Source organism: Octopus sinensis, linkage group LG3, assembly GCF_006345805.1.
Source record: "Octopus sinensis linkage group LG3, ASM634580v1, whole genome shotgun sequence".
NCBI lineage: Eukaryota > Metazoa > Mollusca > Cephalopoda > Octopoda > Octopodidae > Octopus > Octopus sinensis.
This window is the reverse complement of record NC_042999.1, coordinates 97,415,665-97,439,366: the sequence shown is the minus strand read 5'-3', so window position 1 is coordinate 97,439,366 and position 23,702 is coordinate 97,415,665. Positions and strand designations below refer to the sequence as shown.

The following is a 23,702-nucleotide window of genomic DNA, read 5'->3' as shown; positions in this document are numbered from 1 at the left end:
ATGACACACTCTCTCTCTACATATACATACATACATACATACATTCATACATACATACGTACGTACATACATACATACGTACATATGTACATACGTACATACATACATACATACATGCATGATGGTTGCCAATTCCACATTCATCACATGTAAGATCATCACGTTCATTAATGCTTGTTAGAACATCATTCCTGTGGAGAAATGTGATCGCCTCCAGTTTGGAAAACACAGACTCTCTACATATATATGAGAAATTAAGATGAACACAAGTCTATATTATTAGTTCCTACATATGTTTCACCATTATAACAGTTTGAAACTGCGTATTGGATGCGTAACCAGAACAGATAATCAGGGTACACTTTATTGCATTAAGTTACAGAGAACTAGTAATTTCTACATTTGCACTGTATTTCATAACTAATAATACTATTTAGTATAAGAGTTACTTGACCACTGGAAGCAGACTGGAATATGATAATCTACATGGTGCTCTAAATATAATAGTGGTGGGCATGCGTTCCTTTTGTACATTCAAGATATCAGAGAATGGTCACTGCTGAAATAGTTTTGATCATTAGCCCTTTAGTGTTCGCATTATTCTGCCAAAATTAATGCCTTTCCATCCATATTGTTTTGAATTAATCATGCATTACCTTGTAGCTATGAGATTTTGATGAGGTAGCTGTTAATTTTTAAGATGATATTGTAGGGTTGGTGTGAGAGACCAGATCTGGTCAGTTTGAACATAAAAAGGGTAGAATACTTTTGGCCGGATATGGCCGGTTTAAATGCTAAAGGGTTAGTTTGTTCAATCAGGGCTGACCTGTAGCTAAAATATCCTTTCCACTATAGGTACAAGGTCTGAAATTTTGTGGGGAGGGTAACAGTCAATTACATCGACCACTGGTACTTATTTTATTGATCTTAAAAGGATGAAAAACAAAGTCAATCATGGCAGAATAACCCGAGATGGAAATATCATCAACAAATAGTACAAGGGAGCAACAAATTTCTGGACATGCACTTTTTCAGTAAAGATTAGATAAGTTTATTCTCAGTGTTTATGTCCTCATTCTTAGTTTAGGCACCACAATTTCTAGGAATAGCTGGTAATATGTAGATTTGTGGTCATTCATTAGCACCTGTTTAAAGAATGAAATGCCAAATTCCTTTTGACATTTGAACTCTGCATCAAGAAGTCAGAATTAAGGTCGCAGCTGTTTGGCTTGTCAATGTGGAGGTTAACAGCATGTGATTGACAGGTTATGATAAAACTGTTTTGAATTAGCTTGAAATATTCGTTTTTTTTTTCTCATTTTTCAAGAAATACATTAAAAAAACATAAGTTTGACAAACCTCCTTCAATCATCCATCTAAAAAAAATTAATATGACATTGGTCATACACACATAACCCTTTCTCTCTCTCTTTGTCACACACACTTCGTGTTTCTTACTGATTGTTTCGAACATTAACGTTTCTAAACTTTCTTGAGATAACAACACATGCCAGCGAGGAATTATGAAAAGAATAAAAAGAACTTGAAAATGAAACTAGAATACGGGATTGTTTTGAACACGCTCTCACATTATCTCTCTCTCTATCTATCTACCTATGTCTGCCTGTCTGTCTATACACACACACACGTGTGTGTATATATATATATATATACATACACACACACACACATATATATATACACATATATTCATATACACACACCCCTCTATATATATATATATATATATATAGAGAGAGAGAGAGAGAGAGACTTACATTTACAATTGTTTATTAATACGATTACGCTGAATTTTAAATGTCAACGAAGTATTGGAAAATGATATGTATATTTAAAAAATTACTCGAACAAAATAAAAAAAAGTTTTGAATATCAATATTTTTTATTTAAAGAAACGTGGAATGGTGAAATCAGAGAGTAAGGAACGGCATGAAGATTAGTCGAAAATACAAGTCTGGATTTAGACGGTAAAAATTGAAATAAATGTTTTGTTATGTTTTTCTTTATTTTCATCTGTGTCATCTTTGGTTAAAAAGACCCTCTTTTTTTAAAAAAAGAAAATAGAGACAGAAAGTAAGGGAAAAATTTAGAAGTTAAATTAAATAATGATAAGGTGTTGAGATTATTTCTAAGACTTTTGTGAACGTGGATGAACAGACACAAGTAGAAAGATAGATTGTGAAGAAATAGTTAATTCAAGCAGACGGATTGAAACTGGAGGGGAAGAAGAGCGTCGAAATAACTTAATTAGATAAAAGTGAGAGGAAAAGAGAACGAGAAAGATCTGGTTAAATCAAAGAGAATGGCGTGAAACTAAGGAATATTTTTTTTATAAATTGATGAGACGTGTGTGTGTATTAAATGAAGTAGGCTGAAGTTGAGAGTAAGAGAAGCTATGAAGAAAGTGCAAAATAAATTAAAGAGAAAGAGAGAGTGATTAATTTAGGAATCATAAGAGAAAGAAAACTTGTGCCAACAAAAATGTAGACAAGAGGAGGGTGAACAAAGGTTGGTGAAGAAATACATGAGTAACTGATGGAGAGAAATGGTGTTTATGTGAAAGGAATTGGTTGGATGCTGAACAGAAAGAGAGAGAGAGACAGAGACGGAGAGGGGACAGCGAAGAGAGCGAGGGAGTAAACAAAAGAAATAGTAAGAAACATAGAGAGAGGGAAAAGATAACCGAAAGTCGTTTTACGCCGACTGCGCATGTGCAACCTTCCCTCCCTCCCTCTCTCATAATTAAAACTAACCCCGTAAGTAATGGCGGAAATTTGGAAAGTGTCCGTTACAACTTGGTAGCAATGATGCGCTACATAAGTGATTTATTCGAAGGGGGTCCTACAGATACCCCGACCAAATTTTTAATTATTTAGATTGTTCACATAAGCACTGATTTACCATGGAAGTCAGGTAGGTTCTAATCCTTCGATTATAATAGAATCCGTTACAGTTTGTTTTGGGGTTTGAAAATACCCAAATCTTTGCATTTCTGAGAAATTTTCATCAGTTCCTCTTCTCGCTTCCTTTTCCTCTCTACTACTATTTAAAGTCCAGTTGTTTTTATTTTATTGACATTTTAGTTCTTCCGTTTACACTGGCGATCTACAAATCGCAGTCTTTTATAATTATAATTCTTATTTAAAATCTTAGCCGACTTTTCGCAAACTTTTTCCTATGGTGTTGTTTCTCTTCAAGATCAACAGATTTGGTGTTTTTAACTTTTGATCCTTTCATGTATGACTCTTCCATCCTTCACTAATGAATACGATTTATTAACTCACACATATATACTTGTATTGCTTGATGTCTTTTCACACTTCAGCATCTCTCTTAAATTTTGCCATGCTTATATACACATGTGTGTGTATGTACATACACATTTGAATACATCATGTACATACACAGGCATAAATACAACTCTCACTGTCTCTCTTAGATTATCTTTCAGTCTCTTAACTTCGAATCAACTTTAGAGTTATGTTGTTGTAAAACCCCAGGTCATCCCTGATTGAGTAGATCTATTATCAAAGACGTTCTAATCGTGATCACCTCGTCTTTTTCATATTTGAGAAACTAAATTGTCCAATGTGTTCTTTATCTTTTAAAGACTCTAGGATGTGATTTGAAGATATGGTTGCTGTTTTCCATCAATCCAGTTTCCTTCGTTGGCATATGGGTTATCTTTTATTTTGACTCGGCTAATGTATACAAGCCAAGGACAGAGGCTTCTAGTCCCTTCAAACATTTAGAAATAGCAAAATTACCTCAACGAATTGTATGATGTGCTCCTAGAGGCACAGTGCCTAGCAAAAAGACGGTTATTATTTATCTTCGTTCCACTTACCGTTTTTTTTCTATAACAATACAATCTCGAATATAATGCAATTCCGATTTTTGTAGCTAAAAACACGAGCACAATGACCCTGATATTTTTTGAATTAGATTTTTCGCATCATGCACGAATAAATATAGCAGCATCGTTTGAATTCCCGTATTGAAAACACTCAATTCAGCTTTCCTACCAAAGAAACATTTGTTATACAAGAAAAATCCTTATGAAGATAACGATACATATTCATAGCACCTACACACACATAATGTATGTGTGTGCGCATATGGTGACTCTAAATGTTAGGTCCCACGATCATAAGATCTCCTTGGCGAAAGCATCCTTAGTGTAGCTAGAGCTACATCCAAGGGAAAACTACCCGTTTATTAGCATACAATCATTCACAAACGTGTCTAAACTCCTAAACGTGCCGTCTCCTCTTCTTTTTTTGCAGCTACAGTAATTATGGTTTGTGTTCTTCGGAGCTGGTTTGATCTTGTGCCACTTCAATTCAGACACTCCCGACTCATTGGTCTCTTCCCCCCCTCCTTCAACCATGCTGGGTGTGTCCCCCCTCAAATCCGTACTAACCACTTCGTCTAGACCATATTCTCATATTGTCAACCATCTGGGATTTCTTCCCTGTTTATGTTTTTTTTTTCTTCTGGCTGTTTCAACTGTTTACGCGGACCATGAGCAGAAATAATCTTGCCGGTTTTGGAGTGCTTGCGAAGACCATCAGCACTGCGTCTTCCAGATCCAGCGTATAAAAATTACATCTCTGTGTGTGTAATACATACATTGTGCGCGCGCGCTGTACTTGTCTACATTAATGCATGTTATCTCTGTGTGTGTGTATGTATATTACATGAATGGAAAATGGAGATATACAATTGTCAATGAAAGATTGGATGTTTTCATCCCTATTTTCCACACACACACACACACATATATATAATGTGAAATCTCAGTCAACTTGATATTCAAAATAAATTTTACTCTACTTTCAGTATAGAGTCACTGCAACATCCGTAAATTAAATGTTCCATTGTCTGTAATTAAACTCGCTTTAAATTATAACCTTATCTTAACATAGTGTGCGAACATGAGATTTCACAATATATATATGTATATCTGTGCGGTTGATTGATAGATAGAAAGTGCGCGCGCGCTTACTGGTTACTGTTACTTTCGCTCTATCTTACTCCCTTCTGCAGATCCTGCACAAAAGTTCTCCAAGATATGACTTGTTTCTGTCTTTGCTTTGCTCTCTTTCTTCCCATTTCTTCTAACCACCCAGTTACTTCATGGAATTATCCTTTCTATTGTCAAACGCAGATCATGTGCAAAAAATTGACGTCGCCTGTTCATTTTTACGATTTATTGTAAATTTTTCAGTCCATCCCTTTCTATAATTCTTCATTTGTATTGTTGTATCTCTCTAGGAAATTCTCGATGTGTGTGTGTTTCTAAAAAAATTTTTTCTACAAATCTAGTTGTATGTTTTGTGATAAGCCTTTTTATTTTTGTTGCTAATCCTCCTCAGAAAGAATTTGGTATCACAATATTTTGTTTATTTGATGTATCGTGAACGTGCATCTGTTCATTCGAAACGATATTGGAGAGATGTGTGATATCTCCTATCATTGGTTGTGATATTAATAACAGCTACGGGTAGAATATGTAATGATATCAAGATGATACCTTAGATTTATTTATAAGAAACGAATTGACACGAGGAGGCTTTTAAAGCATTAACAAGGCAAGTGAAATAGAATTAACTGCTGGGTGGCTGACTCGCCTCGCAGGGAAAGACATTGCAAAGATAGATGTGACATTGACAATGGCGTGAAGCTGTTGTGATATTAAACATATAATTTATCCTAATAAATATGATATGGTTTAATAAACCCCAAAGAAAGTAAAGTATATTATTTGTTATATCAACAAAACGATTATTCTCTAAGCAAGCTTATTTCCATTTGTAATAATACTGGGCCACAATTAGATTCATGAAAGGCTATTAATTTGTTCAGCCCTGAAAAGGTGAAAGGTGAAACCGGCCTTGGCGGTATCTGAATTAGACCGTAGAAAAAAAAGCTAAACATACGAAACAAATAAGTCCCTCGAACAAATCAATCTTTTGTATGCTAAAAGGAGTCAAACATACCTTTAGATAGCGACAGAGGGATTATAACGAAAGTGTAACAAATTTTGTTGCTTGATATATGTACTATTTACTATATATTTCTGTATGGGAGCGAGAAGGTAAATGACAAAATACACGAAGCTGGGGGAGTAAAGGATAGCGAAAGTGTTGAAAATTACTAGATTACATTCTATGTTCAATTTCTATCAGAGCAGATAACATAAATTACCCATCAAATCTTAAGGTAAAACTGTGCCAGTGTTAAAAGTACCAACGAAGTACTAAGGTCAACACATTCGACGATACCCATCCCTTGAATCCGAGGCCTTAGCGCCTATATCAGAAAACAATGGTTAAGTGGTAGGTAGTTTTGTAGAATCGTTAGGAAATCGGACAACATTTTACGATATTCGCTTTAGTTCTGAGTTCGAATACTATCGATAAAATAAAGGCTTGATTTATATTCTATATAATATATACAAGATGTGAATGGAACCAAGATATGCTGTTTAGCTAATTCAACGTTTGCATATTAATAACATAAAATCGTGTCCTTGATGGAACACATTGCTGTGTGTATGTATGTATATGTGTGTGTGTGTATATATATATATATATATATATTATATATATATATATATATATATATATATATACACACCATACAAAACGATGGTTTGGTTCTTCGATAGCCCCCCCCCCCTTAATATTGTTTCGGTATATTTTACTGCGTCTTATTCTGTTTGGACAAATGTCTTCTACGTCGTTGTTTAATATTTGAGAGATGGAATTTGGATTTTGTTTCCTTATATCTTCCTTGCTTTTTCTGAAGAAAACAAAAATCAAACACCAGAACGTAGTATTGATTTAAATCGAATCTGTAGTAGTGTAAGAAAACTGTACTGAATCTTTGGTTTATTTTGTGTATGTGAATATCATATATAATGTTTCAGTTTGTTGATATGGAATTATTTGCTTGTGTGTTGAGTCTACTGAGATAATTCATACCTATATTGTTTCGTTTTAATCTCTCTATCTCTTCTTTCGTGCTTACTTATCAGAAATGAGAGTTTTTTTTAGTATCCATTATTGATTTGACATTCCTATAGTCACTCTAAATATCATAGATTGAACGAATGTATAGAAGCATCATTCCAGACACTTGGATGTAAGTGTCAATGTTGTATGTACATAAACTAGGTTATATGAATTGGTGACAGAATCGATAGAACGTCGAACAAAAATAGTTTGTATTTAGTTACATCCTTTTAAGAGTTTGAGTTCAAATCCGATCCAACTCAACTTATTTTTATATTCTAAAAGATGGTACTCCGACAGGACAACAGACAGCAGTGAAATTATGTGTATATTATAAAACTATGTGAATGACACTACATAGCTTCATAACTTGTTCCTATCGTGAAAATAAAATTATTTAGGGGCTGACCTAGCTGCAAAAGTAGACCACATTGTTGTTTAACCGAAAGCTGGCCCCTGTTCGACAAAACTTGTATAATCGAAGGGGTTCCCTTTTAATATAACTAGTGTGGTATTTCCCTCTCTCAACTCCCATCTTTTTTTCCCCCATAACTTTTTGAAAAATACATGTTTTTCACGAAATTTTTAGAGATAACGTTTTCTTGAGTGTGTGAGAATGATAATATTTGAAAGAAAAAAGAAAATTGAACGAGTTTTGGATTATTATCCCCTCACTGTTTCCACCAATTTCTGTAACTGTAGCACTTTTTATTGTTTTTCTTATTTGGTTGGGAAAAAAATCAACATTATGTAATCTACACTCCCGAAAACGTATTTTTGCAAAATGTCATTTATGGGAGAGGGGAGAATTATCAGAAATTTCTCTTTTACTTTTATTTATTTATTATTATTATTATTATTGTAATTTTATCAGCAATAATCGTAATCTACACCCTCGAAAACGTATTTCAAGAAACTATGCATTTTATAGAGTCGAGGTGGGGCACCAAACTATAGTTTTACCTTCATTTCCCCAACAATCCCATATCTAATGTGGCCTTCCATTTGTGAGATTGTAAGAGTGTGACTTAGGGGTGATTTGTCTAGTTTCCTTCATTGGCTTGTACCTGGTTTAGTTACGTATTTAGGTGTTATATAATAAACAAATGATGTAATCTTGAGTTGGCAGCAAGCAACACACCAGTTAGTTCTTTTTTGATAGTTTCTAACACCCACTGGCTAGTACATTTTATTATATTCTACTAAGCAGACTAATAGTTCTCAAAGCAGTTTAGAATTTCTTCTACATCCTCATTTCTAACCCTGTTTACATGTGTACCCACCATGGCATTGCATACAGTAATGGTGTTTTCAGTGTATTATGTTATTGTCTGCACAGAAATATCCTAATATCTGTGTTTTAGGAATTTTGCCAAAGTATATGTGTGTGTGTAAGGTAGATGCAGGTGTGGTTGAGTGGTTAAGAAGTTTGCTTCCTAACCACAGGGTTTTGGGTTCAGTCCTACTGCACTGCTTTGTGATTAGATTTGGTGCAAGGAAACTGAAAGAAGCCTGTTGTGTGTTTGTGTCTCCTTGTCTGCACATCATGTGATTGCTGTAAATGAATGCCATTCATTTCCAGTATTCTGCTAATGGGTAAATATTACTTTGCTTGAAAATAGATAAGGCCATCTGGCTGTAGAAAATCTGCCTCAAAAAATAACTGCACGACCCATGTAAGCATGAAAAAGTGAATGTTAAAATGATAATGCTAGTATGTGTATTTACATACACAAGCAGAGGTGTAGCTGTGTTGTTAAGAAAGTTGTTTTTCGACCACTTGGTTCAGTGCCGCTGTGTGGTACCTTGGGCAAGTATCTTCTACTATAGTCCCAGGCTGACCAAATCCATATGAGTGGATTTTGTAGGCAGAAACTAATTGGAATCTGTTGTGTATGTATATGTAAATGTGTGTGTGTGTTGTCTTAACATCACATGATTGTTGTAAGTGAATGACGTCCAGTTTGGTGAAATATTACTTACATAGGAACATGTAAAGGTTGGCAACAAGAAGGGCTTTAGTCATAGAATATCTGCCTCAACAAATCCTTGCATTGATCTGACTTTGTGAAACAGTGTTGTAGAAATAATAGCATCCTAAACTTTTTCCAGTTTGTCTTTATTTTGGTTGCTGGGCTTTCAGAGCATCCCACTTTCTACTGTTTTTTTATAACACCCTAGGTAAGAGAAACTACCAACTACTTCTATGGATCTCTCTAATCAACATCAGCAATCATCATTTTGATGTCATTTTCCCTGCTAAAACAGTTAGTTAACCTTGACGGCTTCATGAGAGTCTTCTTCATTTTGTCCTGCCCTCTGCATCCCTTCTGACCAGCCTCATTTCCTCATCATCATCTTTTACCATGTTGTTCTTGGTTTTCCTTTTTCATTACTTCCACACTTGTTTCCTTCTCTCTTTTAGTCACTTTCATCCTTCCTCAGTACATGATCCAGTTATCTCAACTTGTTTCTCTTCACAACATTAGACATGGCCTTCTTATATCACTATAGTTTTGATCAATTCACCCAGTTGTATTGTATAGTTAATGAAGTTTACTTCAACACCCCTTCTGCAGACTGCACATGACCACTTTCCTGTTCTATCCACCTCACTGCATGTTTTACAACTTTCCACCATTGTCTTCTTTCTGATATTTACCTTCATACATTCCTTCTATCTATTCATCCTCTCCTTCAATCCATCTATGTTATTTACTATTTACACCAATTAGAAAGAATTTATTTCATAGATGTTCTTACTATTAACTACACTTATGCATTTGGTGCATATTATGACTTCATTCACCATAAACCTGCCTGTGATCCCAGTTCATCGTTTATGCACCTGTACTTTTCATTGGATACAACACATGAAATTTGTACATTCTCCTTTTCTACTTATTGAGCATGCCCACTTTCCAGATTGCACTAAGTTTCTGCCTTTTTTCTTTTTGTCTTTGTTAGGTGTACTTTGACGCTTCTTGAATTGAAGCTTGGATTCCACATATATTTTTTTTCCTAAATTAGTGGCATATTCAATTATGTGATCCAGTCATTGATATACAGGAGTCTTACAGAGTTTTAAACTCTGTGTCATGACTTGGAGAACTATAATAAATAGATGGAAGTTGAGAATCAAGTCTTGAAGAACACCAGCTTGCAGACCAAATTCCTTGTTGAAATTATTACCAATTCTCACCTTGCTGCTAACAGCGCTATTCATTTACCTAATTTTCTCATCAGCCAACAAACTACAAGATATGATATCATATCAAAGGCTTTCACGTTGATGAATGCTAGGTGTAATGGCTTAATCTGAGCTACAAACTTCTCCAGTTGTGTCACTTGAAAGGGAGCATTGGTGGTATTCTCTCCTAACACAAACCTGAACTGCTTCTCATCTAATTTCTTTCCTAATTAATTATGCTTTAGCTCTTTTGTTACTTTTTAATCTGCCATTATTGCAGATGATAATAATACTCTTGCACCAGTCATTGAATCTGAAATGTACCTATCCTACCTGATTAACTATATAAGTGACTAATGTGCCCTATTTTGTCAGATATAACTGATGGTCCAGCTGCTTTCTGAACTTCATTTCCTTATCTTCAATTGTATATCTGTCAGCTTCACTGGCTGATCTCTTTGTTAGTTTTTTTTTCTCATTTACTAACCTATTGTCATAACACAAACAAGCTATGTTCTTCTTAGAGTATGTGTGGATAAATGTGCTACGGTAATTCCATACACTTTTTACTTCAATGATATCTTGATCCATATTGACTCACAGCTTTGCAACAAGGAATGCTCCACACCTCTGAGCCTCTCACTGCAGAACATTGGCAGATGTCTTACTTTCAGTTTCCCTCCAAGATATGTATGTTGATTCTAACTTTTTCCCAATTTGTTCAGGTCTCTCTCTTGGCTTTTATGGCTCTGTCTACTGTGCATTTCCAACACCAAGCTACTTTCAATGTAGTTGGAAACATGTTCTAACCACAGATCTGGCCTTTATGTCCTGATTGTCACATGTCTCTGAACTTATGTTTTAGTCAAGAATTTTTTCAGCTTCCATGTCTTCTTTCTCCAGGTTGCCTTGTGTCTTTGTGTCAGTCTAGTTCTTTCTCTGGAGTTACCAATCACTAGTCTTTGTTGAATGGTATATTCTCCATCAGTGAAAGATTTAGTACACACAGCCATCTGCCTATCCCATTTGGTGAATACAATGTCTATCTGACTTGTGTGTTTTCTTGATTGGTGGGTGATTAGGTTGCTGGTTTCTTGAAATTAGTGTTGCAAATGGTCTGGTTATTATTATCACAAAACTTCAAGAGTACGCTTTGTCATTCCTCATAATACCTATACCCCTGTATATACTGGAATTGCCAGCCTTCTAAATTGAAAGCGACTTGGTGTTGTAAATGCACAGCAGATAGAGCCATAAAAGCCAAGAGACAGACTGGAAATGATTGTGAAATAAGTTGGAGCATGGAACTATACAGAAGATAAGCTATTATTATTATTATTCTGTATCACAGATTTTGTTGAAGCTTCTGGAGTCTAAGATTTGTAGTGGGCTTGCTACCTGCAGCCTACGGTACCATGTTATCCATTTTTTCAGCTATCTAACAAATTCCCCCTGATACCTTCTGATACTGTCCCCAAAGACCCAACATTTGGCACTATTCTCACCTTCTTCATTTTCCATAGCTGGGCTATTATTATTATTATTTTAATGAGGGCTCCCATTGTATGAGAGACACATGATAGATCACCTGTTTTGCTTGTCACTATTGATGATATTCATTGTGGTAATTGGCCATAATCACAGATATTTATGGTCAACCAACATTAGAGACATAGAATTAAGTTAAATTAAGACAATAATTATGTATTTACACTCTCTCTTCCTCTCTTTCTATAGAGTTTTCTTTCTTTCTTTACTTCTTGGTGGGATCCCTCAAGATATTAATTATTTATTTATCTAATGAAGTTGGAACATTGTTCTGTCTAACAATCACATCTGCTCAGTAGCGCAGTAGTGGTCTTACACTTCTCCTACCCATATATTAACATGTATCATAGCCCCCAAAACTTCAGTTATTCCTCTAAAGCCATATCTTGACAAATACCTCAATTACTCCAACTTCCTGGACAGAATGTAATATCAGGAGTGTCTACATGATTGCCTATGCAGTCATAGAGTGCCTTGAAATGTGATTCTTTAGTCATAAAGAAGACAACCCATCAAAGAGAGCAATTGCTCTAAATAAGTGTGCATAGAGAAGACAGGGATTCTGAAAGTTAAGAGAGAAGTAACTTAAATAAAAACTAGCAAAATGTAAAGGGGACATTTTAATCTTGGTGCAATAAAATGCACTCATTTTATTCTGTAAAATAGTTGGTAATAGGAAGGGCACTCAACCCATAAATCATTACAAACACAATGAAAAATATATATGCAGAATTGACACTTATCATAGTTGTATTGCACACAGTAGATGATTGAAAATGAATGATCAAGTGAGAACATCTGGCTATGTATGAGAACCCCTCAATCATTATCAAACGATTATACCAACTCCCTTCCTCTTAGATGTAGAAAATGATCCTGAAACAATCCATCCACCACTGGAAACTTAGCTCTTCCTGTTGGGTTCTAAACTTCAGGGTTGCCAGCATCTACATTGGCATGAAGGAATGTATTTTCTGAGAGACTATTGGGATAGAGTACAGGCGAGTTGAAATGTGCTGAATATAAGAATTGATATGTGCTGTGTGCAATCAAACTCCCCACAGTTCAAGGACACAAGTAAAAATTCTTCTGAATTGGTAACAGTGATAGGTAGGTGAAGTAGGCATTGGGTAGATTAAAATAATAGAGTTGGCCATAGGATGTGATAATAAACAACTCATCAGGAAACTGATATGTTGAATATGTAATGAACAGTGACACACAGATATTTGCAAGACAAATTATTGAAGCAATCTAAATGAAAGAAGTGGTGAAGGCTGACCTTAGGAAATGCCAAAGGCTCCAAATAGATGGTGACACACTTTTGGAGAAGCTTCACCCTACCCATACAAGCATGGGAAAATGAATGTAAAATAATGATTATAATAAAAAATTCTTATAGCAGGATGCTCTACCTGACACCAACACCCACTGTCCCACTGTTTCCAAGCATGGTAATAATTTCTCCAATCTGTCACAAAACAAACAGCTTGAACATGCTTCTGTTGAGGACTACAAACAAACTATTACTGTTTGTATCAACAGTAACACTTAGTTTACAACTAAAGGCATGGTCAGACTTACACAGTTAACTACAAACAAATTACACTGTTTGTATGAACAGTGGGATGTTTACTGTGAGTGTGTGCATGTCAAGACAAAAAGAATATGCATTCAGTCAAGCAATCATATATACAACAAATTTTTTCCAGTTTTCATCTACCAAATTTCACTCAGTATTGCTTAACTCAGAGCTATAGTATAGGACACTAACTAACAATATCCACGCAGTGAGACTGAATCCCTAAACATAGGTCTGAAGCTAACATTTTAATCATGCAGTCATATCCATGCCTATTGTGTGTGTATGTATATATATATATATACACACACACACACACACACACTAACAGTTTGACTCAGCTTCAACCTGTTATTATATTCTTAAAACTAAGTGAGATGAGAGCTACTTTCTTTCATTTGTATACCTACTTGTCTATACACACACTTGTACAAACATAATAAACCCTTGATTTAACAGATTAATTGGGGCAGGGCCATTATTTTGAAGTAATATAGAGAAGCCATTTTTACTTATGTTTTGAGTTTTAAAATGTTTCAAAATCATATAAACTCAGGCACAATATTAAATTGTTTATTTATAATAATATGGTAGTAGAAGAGTAATAATATGATAATGATATTGTAGGCAGGGGAAGAATGAGACCAGGATATGAGAAGAAGAGATAATGTGTTGGGTAAGTTGTAAGAGTTTGGGGTAGGAATAGTGGTGGAAGCAGTGATAATTTGGTGGTTGAGGAGGGTGGTCAGAATGAAAGTTGGATGACAAGTGAAATCATTCCAGATATCAAGAAGGATAAGTGGTATCAGGGAAAAGTTGGTTCAGCTTATATTAAATTACAACAGCAGAATATTACAGTTAGAGACATAGTGGATAGTTGGAATACAGGGGGTAGGGTACCCATTTGTGCATAAATATATATGCATTGTGCTTCAAGTATCTACAGTCTAAGTTTTGCTGAGGTTGGTGAGTCTTCTTGAGAATCACATATTGCCTGTCATCTAAGTCCTTTGTTATGTCTTCCACGAGGTTCAGGGTCCAGAGATCAGCCTTCACCACTTTGTCCCATGTCTTTCTGAGTCTTCTCCTCTGCCAGCTTCATCCACATCAAGTGATTAGTACTTCTTTGTACAGCTGTCATCATCCATACACATGACATGTCCATAGCTGTACATTCTTCTTTCTTGCATACTACATCTGAATTCCTCTAATGCTCAGTTTGTTTCTCAATGTATTGTACTTTGTCACACATGCACACTAACATTGCACATACAACAGAGTATGCTAGCTTGATTTCTTTCCAGTCTTCTCATGCATTCATGACCCATGTTTTACTACCATACACAAGCATCATACAAATCTGCTCTTCACTCTGAGGGAAAAGATCTTTGTTGCTAGCCTCCTGAACTTTTTTGAACCTGTTCCTACCCTAGTTACTATGCTTTTCAGCAACTGTTTCTCTTGTTAATTATATCTCCTGGTTTAAAAAAAAGCTATTGGTTACTTCTAGTGAGCCATCTGAGCATTTAAGAGAATTTGCTTCTTGTGGACTAGTCTTGTGGACCTGCTCTAGTCATCTGTCATATAAACTTACTTTCTCTGTTAGTCTGCCTATGATTCCACATTTTTGTGGGTCCATAGCTTACAAAAGTACAGTGTATTAAGTTTATATCTTTTCTGCATATCAAGTAAGACCATTTCCCTGAAAATAACAGGGTCCTATCTTCTGTACTACTTAAACCTTTATCTTTACCAAGTTTACTTTGATTCTTTGTTTAGCTTCCATGCCTGAAATGTCTTCTCTATAGATTCAGATATGAGAACTTGGTCATTAGCATGTAGGAGTTCCCATGGATAGTCAACCTTAAACTCGTTTGTGACAGTCTATAGGACTATGATGAATAAAAGACTGAACCTTCATGGATTCCCACCTTCAAATTAAACTGCTCACACACACACACAGATAGACAGAGCATGTTATCGATATATTTGTGAATAGGTTTGAATTTAATGAACTATGGATATTTTACATAAATATGTATATAAATATACACACATATATACATATCTACATGCACACACACATACGAGGTCTGATCAATAAGTATCTGAACTGTTGCCATAGTAACAGAGTAAAGCTGCTAGGCAAAGAGTGACCTTGAACTTTGTTGTGCATGTGTACTAAGTTTTAACATTCTAGCTCACTTCTGCTGTTTACAGCAGTGCTTGGAAGAAAGGTGTGTAGTGTGTGATCATCACATTGACCATGACAGAAAAAGTTGTCATGGTGATACCTGCTCAGAGGCCTACACAAAGTTTCAGAAAGTGTATGGAGAGGAGTGCATGAGCTGCACACAAGTGTATGAGTGGTTCAGATGTTTCCAAGATGGCTGAAAAAATGTTGATATTGGCAATCGTTCTGGGAGACCCACAACCAGCAGAAAATCATCACAGATGTGCATGCAACTGTGAGGGAAAATCATCAAATCACCATCCATGAGTTATCAGTGGATGTGCAGATTAGTTACAGTTCAGTTCAGTCCATTATCACTGAAGATTTGGGAATGAGATGTGTGTCTGCCAAAACTTTTATTCAGATATGTAATTTCATTTACTTTACATACGGCAGGCATATATCAAGACTCTGCTTGCTTCTAACACAAAAGTAAATTTTTTTTTGTTTTTTTTGCAACCTAAATGAAAACTGTATATGTGTGTGTGTGTATCATCATCATTGTTTTAATGTCCACTTTTTCATGCGTGCATAAGTCAGGTGGAATTTATTGGGGCAGATTATCTACAGTTGGATGCTCTTCTTGTTGCCATCCATTACCTATTTCCAAATAAAGTAATATTTCCCCATGACTAGATGTTTTTACAGAATATTGGAAATGAAAGACACTGCATGCAAAATGATGACATGCAAAATGATGACATACAGCAGGCTTCACAATTTTTTTTTTTTGGTCTATCAAATCCACTCACAAAGTATTGCCTGGCTCAGGGCTATAATAGAAGACATTTGCTCGAGTGCTAGGCAATGTGAATGAACCCAGAGCCATGTGGTTGGGAAGTACATAGTCAACCATATAACCATGTGATTTCAGATTCAGCCCCACTGTTGTCATTTGGGCAAATATCTCCCACTATAGCCCAAGGCCAACCAAAGTCTTGTGTGTGTTGCATTTTTGTCTTGTCATTGCATGATAGTTATGATATGCAACAAATGTCATTCATTTCCACTCTTCTATAAAAACATGCCTGGTCTTAGAGAGAAATATTACTTTGCTTTGCAACAGGTGAGGGTTTGATTACAGAAATAGCAATTTATAATAAATCTGTTTGTGTATGTGATAGAAGTTGGTCCAATAACAAATATGACCATTGTTTGTTAACGAACTGCAAAGCAAAGATGACTTTTTAATTCAATTGATGATATCCAGCTTTTACCATAGCTGTTACATGTCTCTTGTATGTTAAATGCAGTACAAAAGCATGTCATTTGGTATCTCCAGATAACTGACAGGAAGATAGCATTTTTTAAATCATTGGTACACATTTATTCTTTTAGCTTTCAGGTGTTTTGTCTTAGTTCATGTATATTTGAATGGTTAACAAGACTAGCCTTAAAAAATTGGTTACAGGTTCAACATTTGAAAGGATTAGTGATATCTGTAGAGGTTTCCTTTCCAAGCATTTAATTTCAAATTTGCATTTTTAATGTGATTCTCTTCAAATTGAGTATATTTTTGTTTCTCCATGGTACCCTATCAATTGTAATTTTTAAAAATCAATATCCCACATAAATATGGTCCTTTTTTCGTCAGATCAAATTTAAAGCAGTCCTTGTATCTTAACATTAGTTTGTAAGGGGATCTTTTCCCCCAGAACATAATTCTCCACAGAGTAGAAGCTCCTGAATTCTTTTATCTTCCATACAAACATATAGTTTGTCCATCTCAGTTTGCATTGCAGGAGAGTTTCAATGCATCATCATGTTTAAAACATGCTTTGACTATAATGACTATATTTCACAGCCATACAACAAAATAAGGCAAAATGCTTTGTTTCGAAAATAGATTGTTTAGTATCATGTTTTAATATATATTTGAAACCACAGTGTAGATTGAAATTTTCCAACTGGCATCCATGATTTCTAAATTCTGTGTACAGTTTTGTCATCAAAATTTTGCATCCCTGTTTAACATGCAACCAAGATACTTGAAGGAAGTATTTTTCAAAGTTATCCCATATACTGTTATTTTAAGATCCACACAAGGCTTTCTAGGGCCAAGCTGATGAAAACTAACATTTATGCTAAAGGGTTAAACTTATTGACAGACTTATAACTTTTAGTTCTTTATTCTGAGTGACTTCACGGTCTGATGAACTTGTTACTCCCTAATACATTCATGCATGCACTGACACACACACATGCATACATATTGTACAGTATGTTCTAAATGGTTGATAGAACTCTTACCACAATGCAGTTGCTCAGTGTAAGGGTAGTAAGTAGATCATGCTCGTTGATGCAACAAACTTGCGAGGTGATTTTGTTAACGTAGTTTACATAAATATTGTTACTAAAGTATTTACTCACTCTATGCCCAAGACCCCTCAGTGAATAAAGATATTTTTTACTCCGGTCACAGCATGTTTAAATAATGAATACTAGCAACAGATAACGCTTTATTACCCTCGGCTGAACCCCATCTTCACAACGCAGCCTTTATACGTTATTATAAGCATTAAAATAATAATTTATTGTAGCATATATGCATGAATGCAGACTGATTTTTTTTATTGTGCCATATGCCTAGCAATAAATAATTTTTATAATGCTAGAATATGATGTAGAATATGATAGGAACTGTCCCAGACAGGAAAAAGAAAAAGCAACAAAAAACTAACCAACCATGTTTGTATTGTTTTATAAAGACAAATATCTTAAGTATCTTTATTTGTTTCGTTTGAATAGACTGGCTGTATTTAAACTTCTCTGTTATTTGTTTACGTCTACATAGTTTTTCTTCTTCCACAGTTGTTAGTCTAATCACAGTTCGTATGTCAGTGTATTGTTTTGGTTTTTATTTCTCGCATGTCTCCTGGAAAAAAAAAATACAGGATTCTCATTTGCATAGGAAGCCTTGTCTTCAATCATATGTATATCTAAAGTGTTTTTACTCTGGTAAACTCTTCAGTTATATACTAAGATAAATAAATAGGTCGACGTTGTTCTCGCAGTACGTACCTCCGTATAGTGGTGCCAGCTGTGACTGTAAATGGTATTATGATGCATCATCATCTCACTCAACGCGTAGGCGAACTGACATGCCCGTGTTGCGCGTCTTTGAAACTTGTTGTGGGCCGGGTACCCTTTCCCTCACTGCGTTAGATTTTGCATTATCGACATTATCTGCTGCCATCATTAATCTCTGTGTGTGTGTGTGTGTGTGTGTATATATATATATATATATATATATATATATATATACATACATACATACATACATATACACAAACCACATATCATTGCCTTTTAATCAGATTATCGATACAGCCATCAGAGAGAAGTGGCACATCTATATAACTTTACCATATCAGATGACGTCTAATTTTACACTATTCTCGTAATTGTGTGTTGTTTTATTCTTAATTTTACTTTTATTTATTACAAGTTATCGAATTATCCGTCGGTTTTTAATAAAAAAAAGATGTGTAATGAAATGTTTATGATATCATAACCAATCCTTAATGCTATGGAATTGACAAACCACAGACTGGCAACTTCTCTATTAACAGCCACCAACCTGCTGGGTGTATTATTACCAGAAATGAGAATCTATTTCATGTTTGTATCTTACAGCTTGCAAATATATTTTCTAAACCATTAAATCTTCACAGATAAAATCTTCTTTCTTTTTTTCTTCTTCATAGACATAAAATCTGATATGTATAAATATATATATTGGAAGAATAGTAAGGGAGCGGGTTGTGACTTTCTTCTTTCGAAATTGGGTCACTGCCTTAGATGTTTAATTGGGTACAACCCCTTGAATTTATTGAGGACGAGAAAACGAGGTAGCTTGACTGTATATGCTTTGTTCCAAGAATATTAGTGACATCAATGAAATGGCTTTAGTTCAGACACGAAAGTGGCTCGCATTTATCCTAGTTATTTTCTGTGATATTTGACTAGGCGAAACAACTGTAGTAAGAAAGAAATTCTAACGCACATGCAAGGAAACATATTTGGAGAAAGTGCAGTTGATGAAATCGACTCCGTGTATTACTGCTACTTCTTATTTTTATTGATTTAAAAGGAGTGAAAGACTAAGTCGAACTCTCTTAGTTTTGAAGACAAGACGAAACTAAGTACCACAAGGAATTTATTCTAGCAGGTTACCGTTTCTGCTATTATATCGTATTTTTTCTTCGGTAATAAAATTAATAGACCAGAAATTTTAAGGGGTGGGAACAGTCGTTTGTCTTATGCTTATTTTATGGATCTCGGAAGGATGAAAGTCTTAGTTAACTTTCGTAGAATTTGAACCCACTACGTAAAGTGCTCGTAACAAAATTCCACAAAGCAATTTAATCCTGCCTCTTCGGCCGAACCATTGCCCTAACAATAATTCATGTAGCAGTAGTAATTACTGTTATAACAACGCAGTTGATGCTACAACGAAATTGATGTCAACACATTCGTCATTGCAGAGGCTGGAAAGAGGAGGAAGTTCCTGCCCACGACAGGCTAGAAAAATATTTTTAACTTCGTGGCACACTCTTCCGAAAAGAGGGCAATTTTTATTTGTTTCTTGTTTGACATTCACCAGTAATTGAAGAGAAGACAAACAGTAGTAGTCATCTCGTTCTTCGAAGAATAGCCACACCACTGAAATGTATATGAAAAACAAAACTCCTTAAAAAAAAAGATGTTTTTTTTTTTCATGAAAAAAATAAAATGCATACAGTAATTTACATTTTAGTGCTGGGAGTGACCTAACATAAGTTACTCTCACCGCTGTACAGTCAAAATTCAAATACTGCAAACATCATTTTTGTTCTGAAGTTAATAAAATAAATAGCAGTTAATACATTAAAATTTATCAACTTCTTCATTTTTTTTTTTATAAAATCAGTCTTGTAGCTAGTCCATTGAGTATGTTAGATATCCAATTTTTGTCTAAACTACTGATTCCCAGTACAAACTTTATACATACAAGCCCTTTTTTTTATTTTTAAAAGACAGAAACCCACTGTTACCGTATTTTCCCTTCTTTGCTATTTAATATACATGTGTAAACAAGTAATATGTTACCGAGAAGAGTAAAGAAATTATTTCTGGTGAGAGGGGAGGTGGGGGAAATATCTCAGTGCTATAAAGATATGGAACCATATACTTCAAAGTCTAAACTAACCTATGTTCTATAGCAGTTTCTAAAACTCTATTATGTTCGTACGATGTGAATACAAATTCGTCTGTCTACTCTCAGCTAATCTATATATTTAAGTGCTCTTCTTAAATAAGTCTTGAAATAATACTAAGTGCTGTTATCAATACAAATATGTTAACACTCATATTAAGTAAATTGCCACGAACTAAATCCTTAATGGGCTTCACGGTTCGATACTAATGACTCCACCACACACACGCACACACTTTTTTCTTCCTTGTATAAAAATTGTAAATAGATTGTTTCACACTCACAGGATCTAATAAATAACAGTAGCTTTATCTATCCAACCTTCTCGAAATAGCAGTCAGATCTTCAAATCACGCACTACTGTTTTAAAAAGAAAGGACACGTTAGATTATAAACAAGAGAAAAGACCTGATGATCGTTAACTGAAACGCCTTTAATCATCATTTGTTTTATCTGGGGTTAAACGATAACTCTCGCTTTATAGTAAATATAAAAGACCACGTGTCTCCTCAGTTCAATTTGCAGGATTCCCTGTTGACTCAGCTGAGTATGTATGACTAATTTAACCAATAAATTTGTCAGATGTTACACATCATCATATTTATCAGCAATGTTATGTCATTGTCATCTAGTTAGCAGCTTGCAACTGGTTCATGCTCCCCTTCATCCAAATACTTTTCTGTTGTTTTCTCCGACTTTAAAATAGTCCACAGATCCCCATTCTTGCACAAATAGAATCCTGTTCCTCCTCCCCACCAGAATTGAATTTTTTTCCATTAAAAAAAAAAAATTATATATGTAGGACAGACAAAATCAATTTTAACTAACCAAATAACTGATTCTTTAAGGGTTTTTAACAATTGCTGCTAGTATTTTTTTTATTGTTTCTCCATTTAATTAGGATTTTATACATTCAGCACAATACTTTACCATGTATACAAATTCATGTCATTGACAAATTTGAGTTATTTCAAGAGAGGGAGAGAGAGAAAGTCGATCAATTGTTCATGTTGGTATAAACTGAAATTAAGCAGAAAAATGCACTCAATATCGTTAGGTAGAGACGAAAAACGTCCATTCAAAGAGAGTCACTATTTGAAGTTTCTTGGTTCATTCCTTGGGCAGGTCAAGAAAAAGAGGTAAAAAACCCAGAATAATGACTCATGCAGACTCATATATATATATATATATATATATATATATAGGGTGGTATGATCCGAAAAGATCCTGGTATAGGAAGTCACTAAGTATCAAGCATGTACACAACTAGTACAGATGACAAAAAGTAGACATTATATGATAAAGAAATTTTAATAACTGGTATATTTGTGTATTAGTGAAATGTATAACTTATGCCAGCTCCATTTTTAACATTGTACACTTTATCCATTATCTAAACTGATATTTGCATTGAGATATATTTTGATCTGTGCCTTGAAAATATACCATTATCGCTTTTTTTTTTCATTAATGTTCCCTTTAAACAACTGTTGCAGGCTAACACCTGCAGGAAATATATATATATATTCTTTGATGTCTTTGTGAGACTGGGTCTATATCTAGAATGATTTGCATCAGAATGTGTTGGTAGATCATGGTGAGACAATATCATGGAGAGTACAGGGCAGGACAAAATTGTATGAAAGACTAGTAGTTGGTCATATACCCAGATTCTTCTCTCCATACCATTGATATTATGTAAGGGATGAACAGCTTGGCATCAATATCTGAACTAACTTGAATATGTTGGGTTGCTTTAAGGATTCCAGTCTGATTAGGAGTCAATTAAATATAACTCCTGTATTTAAGTGCTACTAGTATTTCTTTTTATTGAACTCAGATGGATGAAAGGCAAAGTTGATCTTAGCAGGATTTGAATCATATAAACTGATATTTGCTTTGGGATGTATTTTACTTTGTCTTGAAAATATACCTTTGTCTGTGTATGTATGTGTGTGTGTGGAATCTGTGTCATCCTTGTGAAACTAGAGTGTTTTGCACTAGATGTGTCCTGGTAGAGCATGACAAAGTATTTTTTATGATATTAACAGTTCTACCATCAACTGCTTTGTGTGCATGCGTGTTTGTGTGAAATGCACACACAGACACACTCATATTATCATTTTTGCATCTGTTTATCCTATACTTGCATGTATTGGATGAGTCTTCTCCAGCACAGCATCCCACTACTTATGACTCATTTGTCATCTCCTTCATGAGGGTCAGCGCTTTGAGATTAGTTGTCCCTACTTCTTTCTATGCCTTCCTCTTTTGCAAGTTCTTTCATTAGATCATTTGACAATTCTTTACCCAGCTGTCATGCTTCATAAACATTGCTTAACTGCATTGGCTCAGTTTCTTGCACACTACCCCTGATTCCTCTTCTACCCAAATTTCTCTTAGTTCATTTGTGCTACTGGTTAATGCATATCAACACTGTACATCCAGTGGAACATGTTCCTCTAATTTTAACTGTCCTTCACATATCATCTGCACTCAAAGTTCATGTTTTTCCATTATGCAACATTGTATACATGCATCATAAGATCTGCTCTTCACTGAGAGAGAGAATTTTAAAGCTGTTAGTGGAGATAAAAGTTTCCTAAACTTTTCCCAACCTGTTTTCCCCTCTGGCTATTTTGCTTTCAATTAGGTCACCTAAGTAAAAGGTGTTGTCAACTTTCGCATCTCGTGGAGGTTATAGGTATAAAAATTAATTTGAACCGTGTTCCTGGTGTTCATAATTTGGATGCATCAGGTACAACCCGAATGTCAGCAGCACAGAGAGAACAAGCTATCGGCTGATTGCAAGCAGGGCAGCATGCCCTGGTTGTTGCAAAAGCTTACAATGTCCATGTCAGCACCATCTATCACCTGCAACAGCTATACGACAACACCAACAGCACTGCAGA

The 23,702-nt window shown here is 35.0% G+C and overlaps 1 protein-coding gene across 6 annotated transcripts in view; it reads left to right on the top strand.

The window, feature by feature from the left end:
• Positions 1-1,930: 1,930 nt before the first annotated feature.
• Positions 1,931-23,702, top strand: part of LOC115209094 (thyroid receptor-interacting protein 11) — a 149,490-nt gene continuing 127,718 nt past the window's right edge. For 4 of the 6 annotated variants that reach the window (XM_036501186.1, XM_036501187.1, XM_036501183.1 and 1 more), the window contains exon 1: positions 1,936-1,988. In XM_036501186.1, coding sequence (XP_036357079.1) covers positions 1,951-1,988 — 38 coding nt within the window. In that variant the 5' untranslated portion in view covers positions 1,936-1,950. Of the gene's footprint in view, positions 1,989-2,751; positions 2,935-23,702 lie in introns of those variants that run through there. The other 2 variants (XM_036501182.1, XM_036501185.1) reach the window with 2 other exon arrangements.